Here is a 19495-nt window from a genome sequence, read left to right as displayed (position 1 = left end):
TCCTACCCTTGATTTACCCCCTCCCCCCCCCCCACAGCAGCCTTGTACACATTTGAAAACGATTACCTATGCCAGGCCCTTGTACTCTTGTCTGAACTGGTCTAAATAACATTTCAGTCTTTCGTCTTGGGTCCAGTTGTTCTCTTCCAGATTCTCTGAACTTTTATATTCATATTAATTATTGACTTGTCCTCATCACAATTACCTCAAAGAAGTTGGAAAGCCATGAAAATTACCTCCTCTCAGTCCTACTTTTGTGTGTAGTATTAACCCTTGCCAAGACTTCTTACTTTTAATCAGTTCCTACATTAGGAGCTTCCCTAGAAAGTCAGGACAAAAGGCAGAGTGATCTGGGCTGTCCTACATCATGCAAGCCTTATTCTCCTCTTGGGTAATATTTCTTTGCTTCAGTAGAGACAATGATGTGGATATGTGAGAGAGAGATGTGGGAGAAGCAAGATTCAACTCCCTTCTCTAAATTGTAGAGATCAAAGCCTTGAAGGCAGCTTCAGCTGATGCCCTGGGGAATCGGACCATTGGTTATTCTGAAGGAGACAACCCTTCTCACTAGACCAAGAAACCTTTCCCTTTCAATCTGAGCACATGAAGTTTAGATATACAGACACGTTCATCTAAAAACCTGTTGTTGGAAACCTGCTGGCCCTGAGGCTGAGCTCCAAGAGCAACTATAGTTCTAAGCTCCTTGAGTGAAGGTAAGGCCCTTCACTTTCCCATCTAATTTTCTTGTTTTTTCTATCACACAAAGGGCGGTTGTTGTCACGTATATGTTCCCACCTAGGCGTTCCATGTAGCTGCTCATCTGTAGAGATGTCTTGATGAGCTTTCATAGTTGTTGCTCCGATCTGTTGTACTGAGAATTAGGAAGGATGTTATGACTGGTTTCTGTCACTCGCACAGGCGTTTGTTAACGTCGGTGAACTTAGAGCACAGTGGGAGTGAAAGTCAGAGCCCTGCACAACATGGGTATGAGTGTTTGCCTCCTTTCTACCCCTCAAAAACATGAGGGAATCTACAATTAAACTAGCAGTTTGATGTTCCTATAACTGCTGAAGAGTTGCTTTGGGGCTGGGTTGAGGTTGAGGGAGGAACTGTGCCTTATGCTTTCTTATGGGAACCTCCACTTGTGTACAGTCTGTTTGGTACCAAATTTTTTCTTGATCATGGGGGAATCCTGCTCCTGTTCCCATAAAACCTCCAGTAAGTGTGTAGGAGTACTGCAATACAGATAATCTTATGTGGAACAGCTTCTAGTCTTACAGTATAAGCACTCTGTAAATAGCAATCTCAGTTTTCACAATATTATGCAATAGCAATGTTCGCTTTCCAAACAACTCTAGTTAGCTTGGCCTTTTGCCATTCCCTGTCAAGATCTGTTAGTAACAGATTCTACTTGCAGCACCCAAAAGAGGATTTGGGGAAAATCACAGTCCTCCTCCTTTTGACTGTCAGAGCCTCCACACTCCTAAACTTCTGTCTGGAAGGTTGTTTAATAGCCTCCAGGGAGTAGGGATGTGTGTGTGAAGCTCTAGACATGCGTGGGAGACCGTCTTTCTGCCCTTGCACGAGGCAGCAATACTATGGCACGTGCTACTGGCGACCTTTCCGTTTGAGAGATCCAATGTGTCAGCATTTATTTTTGCCCTTCCTTTCTTTTCTTTTATCCTCTTGATTACACTGATCTAATTTCAGTGCCTCCATTGGAACTTCTCCCAGCTAATATTCAGTTATTCAATCAGGAATTATCTTTATATGAACACTGATTTTGGTCAAACGTATCAGGGGTTTAAGCACTTCCTTTCTAGGCCTGTACTGAACTTAGCTCTTGTTAGCACAGATCACTACTTATCACAGAGACCTGCTAACAGTAGTGCTTTCTGCGACTACTAACATGGCAAAATGTTAAAAGGGTGCACTTATGTTATTTATGTTGCTATTAGCAATGTGGAAATTTGTTTAAAAGTTGCTAAGTGAGATACCTGATGAGTGATGAGGGTAGCTTAGAAAACACAAGTTGGAAAATCTCCTTTTTTCTCTACTAGGAAATGATGACATCCTGTTACGTGAAACAGAAGGAAGCGCTAATTTGCTAACGTTACTTAAGTGTTTAGAAAGATCATGCATGTTGCATAGAGCTTTGAAAAGTCTGCAACAAGCAAGATAAGTAGAATTTAACTTAATGTACCCATCTCCTTTGGATGAGATGGCTAGAAAGGAGATGGCTTCTCTGCAAGTTGTTCAGCCAGCGTGTTCTCTGAAAGTTAGTTTCATCAATAGTTCAGGCATTTGCGTTCTAACTTTTGACATGAGGTCACGCCGCAGCTTTGTCCGCAAAGGACACTCAGTTGTATTAGCAAAATGTAATTTAAAAGCTTTCGTAACTCTTTTTCAGGGACTGACGTTCTGCTGTAGGCCATTCTGGATATACTTGTGTCATTCTGCCTGTTGTCACGCACTTAAAAATACTATTTATCTCTGTGTCTATGAAATCCAAGTTCTTTTCCTGTTTGCAAACATGATGAGAATTACTGCTTATTGTGACAGTTTGGGTTATCTACCTTTAGCGTGGTCATGACCTCTGTTTGCTTCAGATTAAAAATGCTATTTCAGGTGTAGGACTGAGCCCGGGCCCTCCAATTAACCTCCTAGCAGCAGTACTTGTGGGTGCATGTAGTGCTAGATAATCTATTAGTAGAAAGACCTTCCTTCTCAACAGGTTATCCTCTGATATAAGAGGATAGATAGAAGATAGAAGAGCCAATGAGGAGAGGTGCTCTGCTAGACCTCATACTTAGGAATGAGGAAGGGTTGGTCAGGGGCAGCCTCGGCTGCAGTGACCATGAAGATGGTTCAGGATCCTGAGAGGAAGGAGCAGGGCCAAAAGCAGGGTCACAACCCTGGACTTAAGGAGAGAGCAAGGACAATAAGAAGGACTTCTATAAGAACCTTAGTAGCAAAGACTAGGGGAAATGTGGGCCTGCTGCTGAATGGGGCAGCAATCCTGGTGACAAAGGACATAGAAAAGGCTGAGGTACGGACTGCCTTCTTCACCTCAGTCTTTACTGGTAACACTAGCCTTCAGGAATCCCAGGCTCTGGAGCCTTGGGAGAAAGTCTGGAGAAAGGAAGACTTTTGCTGTAAGAGGATCAGGAAATACTTAAGGAAACTGGACATAAACAAGCCCATGGGCCCTGATGGGATGTGCCCTAGAGTGCTGAGGGAGCTGGCCAACGCCATTGTAAGGCCACTTTCAATCACCTTTGGAAGGTCATGGTGACTGGGAGAGGTGCCTGAGGACTGGAAGAAAGCAAAGTCACTCCAATCTGCAAGAAGGAGGACCCAGGGAACTACAGGCCAGTCGGCCTCAACTCGATCCCTGGGAAGATGATGGAGCAACTAACACTGGATACCGTATCCAGGCACATGAAGGACAAGAAGGTGATCAGAAGTAGTCAGCACAGGTTCACAAAGGGTTAATCGTGCTTAACCAACCTGATGGTCTTCTACGATGGAACGACTGGCTTAGTAGATGAGGGGAGAGCAGTAGATGTTGTCTACCTTGACTTCAGTAAGGCTTTGGACACTGTCTCTCATAATATCATCATAGGCAAGCTGAGGAAACATGGGCTAGATGAGCAGACAGACAGGTGGATTAAAAACTGGCTGAACAACTGTGCTCAGAGGGTTGTGATCAGCGGCACAAAGTCTAGCTGGAAGCCAGTAACTAGCAGCGTACCCCAGGAGTCAGTACTGGGTCGAATACTATTCAATTTATTCGTTACTGATCTAGATGGTGTGGCAAAGTGTACCCTCAGCAGATTTGCTCACATTGCAAAACTGAGAGGAGTGGCTGATACACCAGAGGGCTGTGCTGCCCTTCAGAGGGACCTTGACAGGCTGGAGAGATGTGCAGGGAGGAACCCTGTCAAGTTCAACAAAAGGAAGTGCAAAGTCCTGCACCTGGGGAAGAATAACCCTGTGCAGCAGTACATGCTCAAGGCTGACCAGCTGGAAAGCACAAAAACAGCTGGGGGTTGTGGAGGACAAGTTGGACATGAGCCAGCAATGTGCCCTTGCGGTAAAGGCCAATGGTATCGTGGGCTGCATTAGAAAGAGCATTGCCAGCAGGTTGAGGGAGGTGATCCCTCCCCTTTACTTAGCCCTGGTGAGGCCATATCTGGAGTGTTAGGCCCCGTTCTGGGCTCTGCAGTGTGAGAGAGACATGGAGCTACTGGAACGAGTCTAGCAAAGGGCTACTAAAATGATTAAGGGACTGGAGCATCTCTCACGAGGGGAGGCTGCGAGCTGGGGCTGTTCATCCTGGAGAAGAAAAGGCTCAGGGCAATCTTATCAATACGTATAAATATCTGAAGGGCGCTAATACAAGTCAAACTAGCGGCTGAGCTCTTTAGAGGGACTGACCTTTTCATCTTTCTATCTAGAGTCCCAATTTACTTGAATAAAAATTGGAGAAGGAAAAAAGAATAAAATGTGAGGGGAAAAAGAAAACAGAAAAACAGAAAAGAAAGGGGACAGTTTTGTGTCCTGGAAGTTTGGGTTCTTTTGTTTGGTTTTTTGGTTTGTTTGCCCTTTGAACAAGTATGCCTGTCTGATGAGTAGAGTGCTTGGAATAATAAATCTATTCCTGACCTTGCTAGAAATTGTGCGAGTTTGTGCCCATCGTTTACATTATACTTCCTCAAAGGGAAAAAAGAGCTTTTAAAAATGGAGGAATTAATTGTGCTTTGGTTTTAGCTTCTGACTATCAAAGGCTTTGTTAGTATGTTGAGGTTTTGGGTTTTGCGGGTTTTTCCCTAGCCAGTCGTCCTTATCCTCTACCTAGAGGGAAGAAAAAAAATATGTTTCAAGATCCTTTGATGTGGTAACACAGGCCATTTTCATTTTGCTTATAGCAAGCAGCCTCAGAGAGGGTAAAAGGTAAATTCAAACCATAGCGTTTTCCTGAGCTGCAAGGTAGAGCAACTCTTTGGGATATGTAAGGACCAATAGATCAGTAAAGCTGCCATTAGACTAGTGTTAATAATATAAAATGTGCTCTGTGGGCTTCTGAAAACAAGTGTAAAATTAAATTTGTGAATCAGCTTAGAAATCCCTTTCTGTAGGGAATAATGAAATATAGCATGCTTTAGACGATAACAAGCAAACGAGGGGGGAACCTGTCATTTGCATTGCTCATTTTTCAGATGGTTCTGCATCTCTGACTTACTGAAAATGATTGTGGTTTGGATAAGCTGCTCCTGAAAATGTTGTTTAAAAGAATAATCTGTCTCACAAATTGACCAACATTACCATTTTGATTTAAAAAAAAAAAAAAAAAAAAATCTTTAAAGCAGCTCTTTTCTTCTGAGAACATTTGCATGTTTTAGTTTCACTTGACCAATCTTTGCCGTGTATGAAAACCTGTCTTTTCAGATCTGTATGAGCTGTGCCGGTGTGAGCTGATGCAGCGCTGCACAGTAAAGTTCTGTTTGTTTTTAAATCACTCGTATGTGCCTCTGAAAAACCTCTTTGCACTAGATGTTTGCTATAAGCAGTAACAAGATGATGATGGTGGATTATATGGTCTTTGCTGCTCTACTGGGCACTTCTGTGAGGTTGATCTCCACCCCCCCACACCCCGTATTCCTTCTTTAAAATTCTCCAAAGTATCCTGTTCTGAATTCCTCCGGGTGGAGGGAGAGTGTGGCTGGATGTGAATGTGCATACATGTTACTGATAGACTGTTGCTTTTAGGATGCAAGTGTTCCTGAAATGGATCCTTAATCCACACCCAGTCCTTAGCAGTTGCACCGAGCTGGGTGTTTGTGCATTCTTTAGTCATGGCCTGATTTCCAGAGTGGTAGTTCCCTTTCCAAAGAAGGTGGCTGTCCAGTATTGATATTTTTTTTTTATTACACAGTCTGGTGGCTGTTAGAAGCAACCCCTTCTTGACTTGCGCTGTTAAAACAAAAAAGCAAGGAGAGCAGTAAAATGTTCTCCACATAACTTCCCTACTGTGTGGCTCTGTGAATGTGTGTGTTTTCAGACGGGAAGCTGCTGCTTTTGCAAGATGCACAGCAGAATTTTCTCAGAAAAAGAATAGGTATTTAAAATGTTGTTTATTTTAGAATTCTCATCTGTTAAATATTTTACAGATTGCCATTTAAGGAAGAAGAGGAGGGGAAATGCTATCCATGCTTCACAGGTGGCAGTCAGGAAACCTTCATCTGACTGCTGGTCTAATAGCGTTACAGCCTAGTGGTCAGGCATCTTAGGTGTTTGCAGGTATGGTTTGACTGTTAATAGAACAGGAAATCTTTAATTACACCCTAACAAGTGTGTTCTTATGAGAACTCAGTTGAAAAGAATAGAGAGGGCCCAAATCATTGTGTATGAGAAAGGCCAGACTGCAGCACTTGCAATCTTAGGTGTACTTTTCTTTGAGCAGTTGTATTAAAACCAGTAGGAACACTCATGGCTCTCTTATTTTTCTTAATGTGCTGGCCCTCTTCTCTCCAGCAGAAGACCAAACCTAAGCTTTTTCCTTTTCAAAAATATTGCCCACAGTCCAGCTCCTCAGATTAAAATTTCACATAGGTAACTGCACGTGTTGATGATAGTGTCGTCTTAAGAAAGCATTTCATTTATTTAAAAAAGTGATGTTCTGTTTCAGAACTAGTCCATAGAGGAGCATAGCATAATATAAGCCCATGGTTTCTTTTAAATGAATTATCAAAAAAACAGAGCTATGTGACCACAGAATTAGTAGCAATGAAATAACAAAGACTTTGGTTTATTAAAACACCAAAAATGTTTACTTTGTCTTTTCTTTTGCTTTTTTGGGGGAAATGGTTCTTTACAAATATGTTTAAATCTAACTATTTTTTCTCATCATGTCAAAAATAGTGGTAGAAGTTTAAACCTAACAATGTTTAAAAGCTCAAATGAAATTCATTGTGTCTTATGAGAAACAGCAGTTGGGATATGACTGGATAGAAACAGGATTTCAGTTGTGTGGCTCTTTTTTTTTTTTTTTTTTGAGTTTGGAGCATGTGTTTTGTGCGTTCAAAACCATAATGTCCAAGACCATGTGTGTTCTTCTACACCTTTAACATAAAATATCAACAAAGGTCATATTAGACTGCAGTAAATCAGTTGTGCCATTACTGTAAAGCTGCTTCCCCCTATTTCCCTCTGTTTTTTGGCCTGTTACTGGGCAACATTATAAATCTCCCTAAATATTTGTTATGAAGTAATTTCAGAATATTTACAGCACAAAAAGTGAAAATATCTGCCCTGAACATCAACAGAAAGGTTACCTGTGTTATTTTTTTGAAAGCCCATTAGATTTTTATTATCTATCACTTGATAAGGTTTATAAAATAAGATACAACAGAAAATAGATGTTTATTTATTGAAGCAGATTAAAACTTAAATAAATCATTGTAGGTTAAAGAGCTGAAGTAGTCCAGAAGAAGACTCAGAATAAATGCCTATACTATTAAACGCGTTGCATAGGCTTGAATTTTTTTCTATATCGTTGATGTTACTGCTGACTTCCAATGTGCTGCATGTTCTGTGTCCCTTTCAGCACTTTCTCCTTTATCGTATAGCGGTGTCCAGAGCTGGGTGGGAAGGAGAGAGGAGAGGGCAAAGGAGCGGAGAACTGAATGTCTTGCTCTCTGTCTGTACCATACAGTGGAGCATGGTGCAGAGAGACGCAGGTTAGTGCTGTCCAAGCTCTCTTGGCAACCAAAAGCTACGTAGCCTCAGCAGCATGGTATTGAGCCCAATCCAGCAAGCGCTGCTGAGAGGCCAAACTTATCTTGAGTGCAAGTTACTAATGTGGCTGAGCCGCTTCCAGATCCTGAGCTGGGTTGTCTACACAGCATTGTACTTTGTCAAGTAGATGTGACCTTGGGGATCTTGTACATATGTAGTAGAGCATATAAACTAAACAGCTATAAAAGGTGAATGGCCATATAATAAAGTACTTGGTATACAGTGTAGACTTTATATACAATCACCAGCTTTTACAGCTTGCTGAATGCAGGCAATAAAAGACAGTGCCAGAGTCTGTAGTATTTAGGAGATAGCTACAGCGATGAGGTAGTAGAAAGGAGTAAAAGGGAACTGAGGGAGATTATAGTGCTCCTTAACTTAAAGGAAGACAGTAACATTTGCCATGGGGGTGGGTGGAGAGAGAGCAGGACTGATTGAGGGAGGAAGATGAAGAGCACAGGCAAGTGGTCAGTTAGCAGGGAGAAGTAGAAATGTTTGCCAATGAAAATCGGAGGCCTGGGGAAGGCAAATCTGGCCTGTGTTATGGAGTTGTTTGTGGTGCCCCTCAGGGGAAAAGAGGGCGGCGCAAAAGGGTTAGTTTGGTCTCTTTTGCACTTTTTAATCTCTAGACTTAATAGTGTACCTGCTAAAGCTGCAGCTTTATTGGCTATGAATTACGGAGCTTTCGATGAAGTGTTATATCCAGTAGTGTTTTGGTTTGATTTAGCAGTGGAGCAGTTGTTGTGCAGCCCCCAATTTATATGAACACTAAACAGAATGACACAAAAATGAGGAGGCATTACTTTAGCAGAACCTATTAATAGCCTTGCAGAGGAGGCAGTGACGCATCTCAGATGTAACACGTCACATTAAAGCTGAGGAGAAGAATAATCTTTGCAGACCAAGTTTTTCCAAACTGAGCAGTGAATTTAAGTGCTTAGCTAGAAATACTTTTAAAGGGCTGTGATTTCCAGATAAGCACTCAGCACTTCCTGAAAATCGGGCTTGCTTTAGACATCTCAACCTGGGCTCTCAGAAACTGAGGCAAGTATGTCTAGTCACCGTTAGAAATTTTGGCCAAATGGCTGCATTCAAAATGCTACTCTACTGAGAAGTATCGTAGTAGAACTTCTCTTGTTTTCTTTGGCAAGTATTTGTTTTCTTTGATGGCTATTGCTTCAAAAAGTGTTTCTAGTAAGTTTTTAAAATTAAATTGTGGGGGCGAGAGGTCATTGTGGATGGAAGTACAAAGAGCCGATGTTGTCTGGGCTTCGGCAGAGCCAGCATGCGCTAAAGTCAGAGCCAGTGCTGTCTAGGATTCTTGACAGGTAACGCTGCGCCCAGGTGCTTTCGGTGTACTTGGATGCCTGCCGGCCTTCCCATATGTCTCCCTTTCTGGAGCGCAGATGAATTCTGTTGTGTTGTATCATTTTAGCATTTGGCAGTGCTGCACGGGCACTCAGCGTGATATTGGTGAATGGTAACTTCAAACTGTGCTACTTTGCTACGCTGAATCCCCCCAGGCTGGTGTACATATTGCCTAACTTTCAACAGTAAACTAGGCGCTCCTAAATTGCATCTGAAGATACTCAGCTTTCTGTTGGTGATAAAGGGAGCTAAGTATCCTAATTTGGGGTGTTCCGAATGGCACCTAACAAAAATGCCCATCACAAGACTAAAACAAATTATGACCTAATCTTTCAGGTGTTGATCTGGTAGAAGCGCAGTGTCCCTGCATTTGGAGTTAGGCACGTTAAGGTTAATTTGTCTGCTGTCATGCTGGGCAAGGGCTTGCAGGAGCTTCATGACAAAATGAAATGGTTAAGAATGTTAATTTAGTTCTACGCTTAATTGTAGCGTATAGAGCAAGCTCATGTTCTCTTGCTGGACGCCTTATAGAGCTCTTGAGTCTTGTGCTTCCTTTGTTGCAAATGTACAGTTCTCATATTATCTTGTAATGCCCTTAATGGAACATATGCATATTAAGAATTTATGCTTACCGTAACTAGAATGGTTTTTAATCACATCTATTAATCTTATCCGCTTGACATCACTGGTGGGCCGTAATCCCGACTTGCATTTTGCCTAGCATTGTAATAAAAGCATGTTCCTTTTCATGTGTTGAAAGTGCATCCTCTAAAGACTTTCCCTCTTTATACCACCAAAGTGTTTAGGGAGACTAGAGCTAGCAGAGATCGGATGTGTTCCCGCAGTACAGTCACACTGTAACTCTGTGTCTGGCCTTCCACGACTGAGCTGAGTACTGGTTTGTGTGGACTGTGTTTCGTGCACATGCTAGCAGAGGTAACTGTGCTGTGATAGGTCTCTCTCTCTCTTTTGCAGATCCAGCACTTCCTCTTTGAGCTAAAATGCTATTTGTGCCCTATCCATTTCTTATCAGCACAATGTGCTCCTTTCTGGCCTCCTGACACACCTTAATTTAGATGGAGAGAATGGACTTGGAGAATCAAAAGGTGTTGCCATGACCTTGTCACTAAACAGTGACACACAGTTGGGGTCTAGTTTTATCGCTATGTAAGTTTTGGAAGCTACAGTCAGGGGGGATGAATCCCACTTGTCATACCTTGCTGGCTAAGCCTCACAGACATCATGTCACCATCTCTTTTTACTCGAAATCTTGCTATGTTGGTGAAGACATATATAAAGCTTCTTTGTCTTATGAACCATGGATAGACCCTATATTTGGAGCAGTTACTTCAAAAATGAGAGCAGAGCCTGTTACTGATGAAGTATGGGAGATCCCTTGATTTCATTACCCTTTGATTTCATTACAGATGTCAAGTTTATTATCATTCCTCCATTATAAGCATGGATAAAGAGCAGCAGCCCAGTCACAAGTCAGAATAAACAGTGTCACTATTTTCGACCCAGTTTTCAGAGCTGCGGTGCAAGCTGCCAGATTCATGTGAGATTTTTTTGGGTTAGCTTAAATACAGCCTTTTTCCTTTCTGAGGCACAAATCTTTTTTCCCGAACAGTATTCTTTTAGCTGTTGCAGAGTATTGTAATGCTTTTACCTGTGAACTTCATCAGGCTTGTCGGTTATTACTGATAGTGAACCATCTCTGCACACGGATGGGGAATTTAAGGCAAAGACTTGCTCAAGATGTAACGCGCAGAATCAACAACAGAGATGGAAGCAGATGTACTCTTAGTCCTCCAGTTCTTAACAGTAGCTTTTGCCTCCATTTATCCAGAGTTTTGTTATTATTTCACCTGAACTTTTTTTAAATCTGTCTCACTGATACTAGCTTGCCTAAGATTAGATATTTAGTTCACTTCTGAAAGTACAATGCAGTCGGTCTCATCTATCGAGCATTCTCAGTCAGGTAAAGTATGGATATCTCCTCCGAGAGGAGAGCCCAGAAAACAGTCTGTAACTCAGGTTTTCATTACTTCCTACAGGACATAGATGTATCAGTCAAGCTGCAGCTAAAATTGATGTGGATTTTGATTATGATGGACCCCTAATGAAGACAGAAGTTCCTGGGCCACGATCTAGAGTAAGTTTCTGAAGTATAGTGGCTTGTGGTTTGTTTTTTTTTTCCTCTAGCTGTGTATGACTTGCTAGAAAACAAGTTTTGTTTCACGTTCGATCTGATATCAATATGAATAAACATCATTTCACAATAGTGTACGTCCACTTGTATCAAGACGCTGAGAATGAAAAACTAGAAAGGGCAGAAAACGTTTCTGTCCATCTCTCTGTCTGTCCCATTTATTTATTTGTTCTCTCTTTTTTTATGATGTGAAACAATGCTTTGGTGTTTTGAAATGAAGCAAAAGTTTCAATATGCTGGACAATGTTTTACTCTGGCAGAGTCCGTAGCTGTTAAACCAGCTGAAGAAAACTAACAAACTTTAGAGCAAAGGCTCTTAAAACTCCTTTCAGTGTCAAAGTAATTGTTCTTCAGTAACTTCCTTGGTGCTGCCTCTTGCAAGGAAAAGCTGTCTGCCAGCTCTCTATCTTTTTAGAGCCAGTGTGCTAGCATCCCTTGCGTAGGCCTCTGCTTTCTCTTTTTTTCTGTTTTCTCTACTGTTTTCTCGATTCAGTTGATCAGTTTAGAAGAGGAAGCTTCACCTTTTTGGAGATTTACAATTAAACTGTATATGCAATCCATACAGCTCTACATGCCACAGTAACAATTTTTGACTGTCATGTTTGCAAGATGCATTATGAAGTTTCACAAGGCAAGTAGTTTCCTGGAAAGCACAAAGGATTGCAAATTTTGCACGTAGTTTGTGTGGTCATATAAAATAAACATATGTATTTTTCAGTATTTAGTAATTTCAAACCTGAGGCTCTTTGATCTTTGTTTTTCTACAGGAATTAATGAAACAACTGAACGGAATTCAGGTAAATTGTCAAGCTCTCTGAATTTGGGGGGTGTTACTACTGTGATTTCAGAACTTGTTTAAGATCCTGTTTGGCATATTCAATGTCATACAAAAAAGGGGCAGAAAATACTTGAATCTGGATTTGAATGCTGAGTATATTCTGTATGCTGTGGGTGTGCATTTGAATAAAATCTTTTCCAGTCTGTTTTAAATACTGCAGAATTATTTTGCTAGGATAAATCACTTCTCTTTAATTACTTCAGGACACTACTGTATGTGTCTTTTGGCATTGTTATGAAGTGGCTGATAAGAGCATAGGTATATCTGAGGTTAAAAGTATGCCAGCCCAAGCGTATGTTGCCTTCTCAAGAAGAGCAATTTCTCAAGTGTGTGCTTGACTTTATGTAGAAAAAAGTGCATGTTTGCATCTTCATAAACTACTGTGCATCGACCTCCATTATGAAAAAGCTTGTCAGCCTGATATGAGTGCCTTTTTATGTAATTGTAAACATCATTATGAATCATTGTATAGGGAAGACTCTGAATTTTATTCTGAGATCTGGAACTGTGTAGTTACTGGGGACTGGCAGACTTATTTAATTCTCTGAGAGTTATTCAGAGTCACAGTTTGTTTTTTAAACTGGTAGGTGTTGGAAGTGTGCATTTTTCTGCCTCTTTTTTTCCCTTAGGACAGACGATTCTTAACAGTCCCTCTTCATAAAAATTGCTTTACAGTAAATTTCCTAAAATACATATAATGTGTCTTTATATTTTATCATTAGATATTTTTATCAGATTTTTCTGTATATCCATTAGTTGGGCCTTCCTCCAAACTGCAAGGACTATTCTACTTCTTAAAATATTCATTTGTTTGTTTTTTTTTTCCTTTAAGAATACAGAAGCTGTACACTTTTTTTGCAATTATGAAGAGAGCCGAGGGAACTACCTAGTAGATGCAGATGGCAATCGCATGCTGGACCTCTACTCTCAGATTTCATCCATCCCAATAGGTAGGAAACAGATGCACCAATACTTTTGCTTTGTTCTCAAGCTATTTTTTCTCATCTCAGCTATTACCAGAGAAATAGCTGACATAAAATATGCTTCATTGCATCAGGTTTCGCTGACCTTACTGGCAAGTACCTTGCTGCTGTGTATCAGCTAGTGCTGTTTTTCTATAGCTGGGGAATCTACGTTAAAATTCAATGCCTGTGGCTCACTTGAAGCATATAGTGGTACCTGAAAGGAGCTATAATATTAATTTTAATTTGAATATGCAAGTTCCGCAACTTAGGTTGTGTTTGTTTGCCTGGACTTGCATACTTCATTTTGTAAGAGTATACGTAGCTTTTTTTCTACATTAAAAGCAGGTACTCCTTCTGCACTTTAGTGAATACTTCCATCTGAAGAAAACTGAAAAGAGTTGGCCATGTGGACTCCAAGAGGATGAAACAAGACCAAACACTGAACTGGGGTGCTGAATTAAAGTAAAGGTGGCAGGCCACTTGAGCTGAGGGACTAAAAGATGGAGTTGTCAGTGCTTGGAAAACTCAGTTGACTTTTGAGGAGCGTTTCAATAAGAAAAAGAAGCCGGCAGAGATGTAGACCTCAGCTGCAAGGAATATGAGTTTCAGCAGGTGTTCAGTTTGATGGTCCATGGTTGTTCTGAAAGCTATGCTTTTGTAGAAGAAAAAATAGCAGAAGTACTGGTAATTCAAAAGGTAGATGTTGTACTATGTATAGAAACAGTGATGACACAAAATCATCCCAACAAACCTCCTTTATTCAAAAATAGAATTTAGTGATGTTCGGATCATTCCCAAATTTCTAGGGTTTAAGACCTTGCAACTGTAAAGGGCTTGCAATTATTCAAATAATCTTTGCAGGTGCTTAATATTGTTGCCTTCTTTTAGCAACTTAAACATGAAAGCATTCCAGGACTCTCTACTGGTTGCAGCTTGTTTTCATCAGCACAATAGCTAGATACTCTTTCTTTTTTAGAGGCTACACTGAAATAATTTTGTTAGCCCTAAACAGAAACAGAGGTGAGCACAATGTTTGTGTGCTAATCCTCCTCTAATTTAAATTGAATTGGATTTTGGGGTTTCTAGAAAAGAAATCATATTTAGTATTCAAGACCTCCTGTTCTTCATGCAAGAAAAGCTATTTTGGAGAAACTAGTGTGTAATCCTGTAATTAGAGGCAAGTCAGTGCATACCCCAAAGGAATGAAATTAAGGTCATAACAGGCAGTATACTGAAATTTTTCTAACTTTCTAGTTCTTGATGGTACAAGTACTTCTCTTAATACGATTTTGTGTATAAAATTTTTAAGTATTAATACTAGTTTTTAGATGACCTTTGTTTTTCCTATCATTCACTTGTGTGTTCAGAGCATACCTGTTAATGTATAAAGGCATGTCTATAATGGCTTGCAAGAAAGGAGAATCTAGGTTTGTTATGGACAATTCCTCTAAAGAAGCTGACTTGTAATAGGCAGTTTCAGGAGTCAGTAATTTTAGAAACCCCTCCTTTCACCCACCCAGGTCTTCTGGCTGTCCAATTCTTACCGAATCCAGTAAAGTTCGCAGAGTATTGGGAACACTGGGATTGGCTAAGGGAGAAGATGAACTGTTTGAAGCATTATTTCAGTTAAAAAAAGAAGTAGCTAGGCGCACATAAAAGCTCACAGATTCCCTTAGTTTAATGAAGAGTGAAAAATTATTGGGAATTCATAGTCCTTTCACATGGACTGTATAATATCTACTTGAAAGGTTAAAAATTGGGTCAGCAATGCTCATCATCTTTTGTCCATGGGGAGAAAAAAAAAAGCTTTCTTATTGGGCGGAACGTCTTTAAAATATGTAAATAAATAGTTGAACAACTTCAGTGTTTATACATGCTAAATATCGTATAGCTTTTTCTTATATAATCCAAGCGGCTAGATTTATTATTTATTTATTTATTTATTTATTTATTTTTAGCCTAACGTTAACTTAAATCAGTTGATGGCTACCCCCGCCTTTTCTTTTTCCTCCTTCTCTTGTCCAAACTATAGTTAACATACTGCAGTTGTCTGTGCCATAACTAGAATCAGAGTAAGACACTTAGACTCTTGGGCAGTCAGCTCTCTTTCATTTGGCCTTTTTCATCTCTTCCCTTGCTCCTGTTGACTGTTCACCCCTGTGCCAAAGGTCTGCAAATCTTTATAGGTGGCCATAACACCATCTACTGTTGGGGTTTTAGTGTACTTGTACCACCTTTCTGGGGCCCCTTCCATTGTTGCTTTGGCTCTGATTGCAACCATGAAATGATTTATCTGAACGTTTCTGATAGCTCTAATGATAGCTCTAATTGTAGCGCTCTAATGATGGAAAATGAGTATAAAAGGAGGTTGGATGCCAGCCACGAATATGAACTGTAGCCAACTTTTACTAGTAATTTGGGTCAGAAAAAGGAATAGAATTTATGATCTATTCCTTCAAACCAAGGGGGAAGGCTGTTTGCTACATTCACTCTAACACTTACGTATTAAGGCATTTGACAGAGGTGAGTTTCAGTGATTGAAAGGAGTGGAAAATTCAGTGAACAAAGATCATGCCTTTGAAATACGTTTTTCCAGGCTATTGAGCAAGTTGAGTGTGAATTATGTCTCCTTCAGTCTTGTTGATTTAAAATAGAATTTTGACAGTTCTAATTTAGTTTGATTTTTTTCCCCCCACCCCAAATGATGACTAACCTGTTATCAAAGCACACTATTCAAGAAATAAAATGCAAAGTGCAATTGGACAGCTACATTCTGGATGCTGGCAGGTAGGAAGTGAAGTTCTCAGGAATACAACACATGGTCGTCTTATTACCTGATGAGGATAATATAATGCAACTTGTAAGTGAATTTGGTATTGAAGAAAAGATGATGGATAGACTGTTGAGAGATAAGGGCAGCATAGAGGGCAAAAATACAGCTCCTGCTAACATTAGATTCAACCGTGAATCAGAGAGGGGCTGAATGTATACCATCTGCGTACCTCCATTTCCAGACACTTCTCCCCAAGCCATGGAAATGAGAACGCAGTTAGTTTTATACTGCCTGAAAGGTGGTTAATCATTTAAATTAAACTTACAATCAATTCTAATGGGTCCAGGAGATCAGTTTGTTTCTTGGAATAATACCTAATTTGGTTAGAACTGTCTAAAAACTGACTGTTCATACCTATATTATGTGCACATCTAATAGTAATATAGTATGTGACCAGAACTGGATTGAGATCTATTAATTCACCTGAGATACATGTTCTGGTCATGCTATGTACTAGCAGGGCCTTCTAAGTTTCCTTTTCTCTGCCTCATTTCTCTTCCTTTTCTCATTGAAAATGACGACATGGATATAAAAGATTCCACTACCTGTTACTGATTCTCAACTAAACCATCTAGTTATTCCTTGCTGTATGGCAATGCCTTTGTGAGGAAGAGCTTTTTCCCCTAGAGAACATGCTCCTCATCTAGGAAGCGTAGTACAGTACATACAGCCTCTCAGGGCATGGATCCAGCAGCAACAAGTAAAGGGAAATTCAATACTTAGTGGCTAACCTCAGTCTAACTGAACGCACAGTATTATTTTTTATTTATTTTTTGTGTGTTGAACTGAATGACACAACTGACTCTCTGAAGCTGCAGATGTTGCTAATAATGTCCTTTTTGGTGGTAGAGTTAGGTTCTAGATTGGGAGACCAGGACAAAATCAGAGTGAGAATTCTAGGTGAACTGCTGTTTTCAGGCCAAAGTGTTGGTCGTCTGTGCTTGTCTCTTTGCAAGTAAATCCAATAAAATCTTTTATGAATCTGTCAGGACTGTACAAGATGTGATAATGATCTGCCACACTACAATTTTATCAGCAGAGGTTGAGAGGTAGCACAGGTAGTGCCTGTGCAGAGCGATAAGGAATGAAATTTAAAAGACCTCTAGGCAAAAATGTTCTGGACTTTTCTTGGTGAGAACCAAAAATTAAAACAGTTTTTTACCTCATGGTTTTTGGAGAACTGTAACATGTTCCTTTTAACCTGTATCTAATCTATCTAGTAGAATTAAAAAGCCCATGGAGCCAAAGGAAAGGAGGCATTCTGCTGAGATGTTCACTAGAGCACCACCTGGAATCCCAGGTGAAATAGTCTGTTTTACAGCGTGGACGATGTCTGCTCTTGTTTGGGGAGGTTTGGGTAGCTGTAGTTTGCCATTGTGGGCCTCAGCCTGGTGCTCTGTTCGAATGGATTCTCAGGGCTTTCTCTGCCCGAGGATGTTAGCAGCCTCCTTTTTCCTGAGACTGGAGGACATGTACTTTCCTGTCACACTGGCACACAGCAAGAGGGATGAAGCAGGTGCCCTTCTCTTAGAGCCAGCTCTGCCCGTTCTTACTTGGATCTGTTTGAGAGAGTAGATCCTTAAAGCTACAGTGCCTTGGACTGCTCTTGGCAATGAAACAAGTCTCAGTCCAGAGCTTTTTGATTTGCTCATAATAGTTATATAATGGTTATTTTACCATATAGTTCCTCCTGCTGTTAGTTTTACGGATATAAACCCGCCTACCCGTTTAGCATCTTTCTACATGCTGACCTGCTCTTTCAGAAAGAGTCAAGCTTTAAGGAATCTGTGTTGTTTTACTGGGGTCTGTATGAGGATATACCAGCAGAACAGGTAGTGTTAGGAAGAGGACCAAGCCATTTGGCATGAAGTGGAGAGAATGGAAGATGAGATGTTTTGGATGGATGGAAAGAGACAAGTTGGGGTATGTAGAAGCCTTGAATTTGCATTACCTAAGAGAAGGTGCAAAAGTCTCTGCATTCTTCCTGCTATCCTGGTACCATCAGCAGAACTGCACATTTTTACAAGCAGTATCAGAGCTAATCATTAAGCTCCCTAGGCAATGGTAGTTGTTTATGACAAACTTCTTTAAGGTTTAGTTTGGAGATTTCTCAACAGTACATAGACTCTCAGAGGTGCTCTCAGAGTAGCCGCTAGCTGTGTCATTCCCTCTAACCTACCCACAAACCTTCCCTTTGACAAGGAGATGCAATGCAAATTTAATTGTCTGTGTCCAGATAACTGCTTGTGTTATCTTCATAATAATCTTGACAGAATCTTTGCAGCATGGCATGTGCAGAAGATGATCTGGAGACTTTCCTTGTTTCGAACTAAATACTCTAAGTGGAATTTATAATTAATTTGTTAACGTTGTAGCTTAATGCTCCATCGCTCAGACAGGGTAAGAAGGGTGGTCATCATTCAGCTAGAATGAGGAATTCAGAAGCATGACGTGCTTTTGTGACAAAATTGGAGCAGTCTGACTTCTTGAATAGCAGGGAAGATGAGGTTTCCTACTGTGTTTACAAGGGGATATAAAAGATGATCTTAGTCTCTAGCTTTGGTGTGCCATACATTAAAAATCGGGCTTAAAATAAAATTTCCTGGGCTCCGCTGGTGAAGACATTGGTTTACGTTGGCTATATTGGTTTACGTGTAAATAAGCAAGTTATCCCATCGAATGTCGATAGGTATAGATTAAGCGTCTTTGATCATGTTAACCTTAAAGCATCCTTAATATCTTAATATTTCTAGGTGAAAAGGACAAACCATTGCATCTTTCTCTAATTAAATGTTTGTTAAAGTAATGGAGACAGGAAGGGGGGAAAAAAAAAAGCTGGACATGAGAAAAAGTGAATAACGCAGAATCTCCTTCTGCACAGACTCTCCTTCTGTACTCGGTCACAGCAAATTATCAAGCAGAATTATTTCTACAGTGAGGCACGATCTAGGCGTGTAAGTCCGTGACTGAGAAGGGAAGGTTTCCAGAGGGATGCTCTGGGGTAAGGCCTGGGTGCTTTCCCTTCCCCTGGTGCTTGTACGAGGGATTCCTCCTTGTGGGCTTGTGTTTTGTGTGTACCTCTGTGCGCGCTAGGGATCGCGCACTGGTCCGCAGCAAGGATGTACGCATCTCCATCTCTTTGTGTAATCTCTGTGGTGGGAGGAAACATTATCAGACACAAATGAGAGGCAGTTGACATACACAAACTGGCAGGGCCTCAGCTGAGTCCAGATGAAATGATGCTAAATAATAGGACAGATGACAATTAGCTAGGGCCCTGAATGTCCCCTTTACCAAACGTTTGTCTGGGCTTCACGGATACATAGCAGTTCCTTTTCTGGTTTTGATTTCACTGCTTGGAAACAGCTACCGCAGCTGGTTGATCCATGCATGGCTGGTCCGGAGACTGCAGTTGTACGTCTCTCTAAAGCAAACGATGCAGCGCTGACCCATGTTTTCTACCAGTGAATTATTGAAGC

The 19495-nt window shown here is 40.7% G+C and overlaps 1 protein-coding gene across 18 annotated transcripts in view; it reads left to right on the top strand.

The window, feature by feature from the left end:
• The window catches only part of ABAT (4-aminobutyrate aminotransferase), a 73426-nt gene that overhangs the window by 30584 nt on the left and 23347 nt on the right, over positions 1 to 19495 (top strand). For all 18 annotated transcript variants that reach the window (XM_068908576.1, XM_068908584.1, XM_068908592.1 and 15 more), the window contains 3 exons: positions 11226 to 11323; positions 12148 to 12177; positions 13051 to 13168. In XM_068908576.1, the coding sequence (XP_068764677.1) occupies positions 11226 to 11323; positions 12148 to 12177; positions 13051 to 13168 (246 nt within the window). The remainder of the gene's footprint in view (positions 1 to 11225; positions 11324 to 12147; positions 12178 to 13050; positions 13169 to 19495) is intronic.

Source organism: Struthio camelus, chromosome 15, assembly GCF_040807025.1.
Source record: "Struthio camelus isolate bStrCam1 chromosome 15, bStrCam1.hap1, whole genome shotgun sequence".
In the NCBI taxonomy this organism is placed as follows: domain Eukaryota; kingdom Metazoa; phylum Chordata; class Aves; order Struthioniformes; family Struthionidae; genus Struthio; species Struthio camelus.
This window is presented reverse-complemented; position numbering and strand designations above follow the sequence as displayed.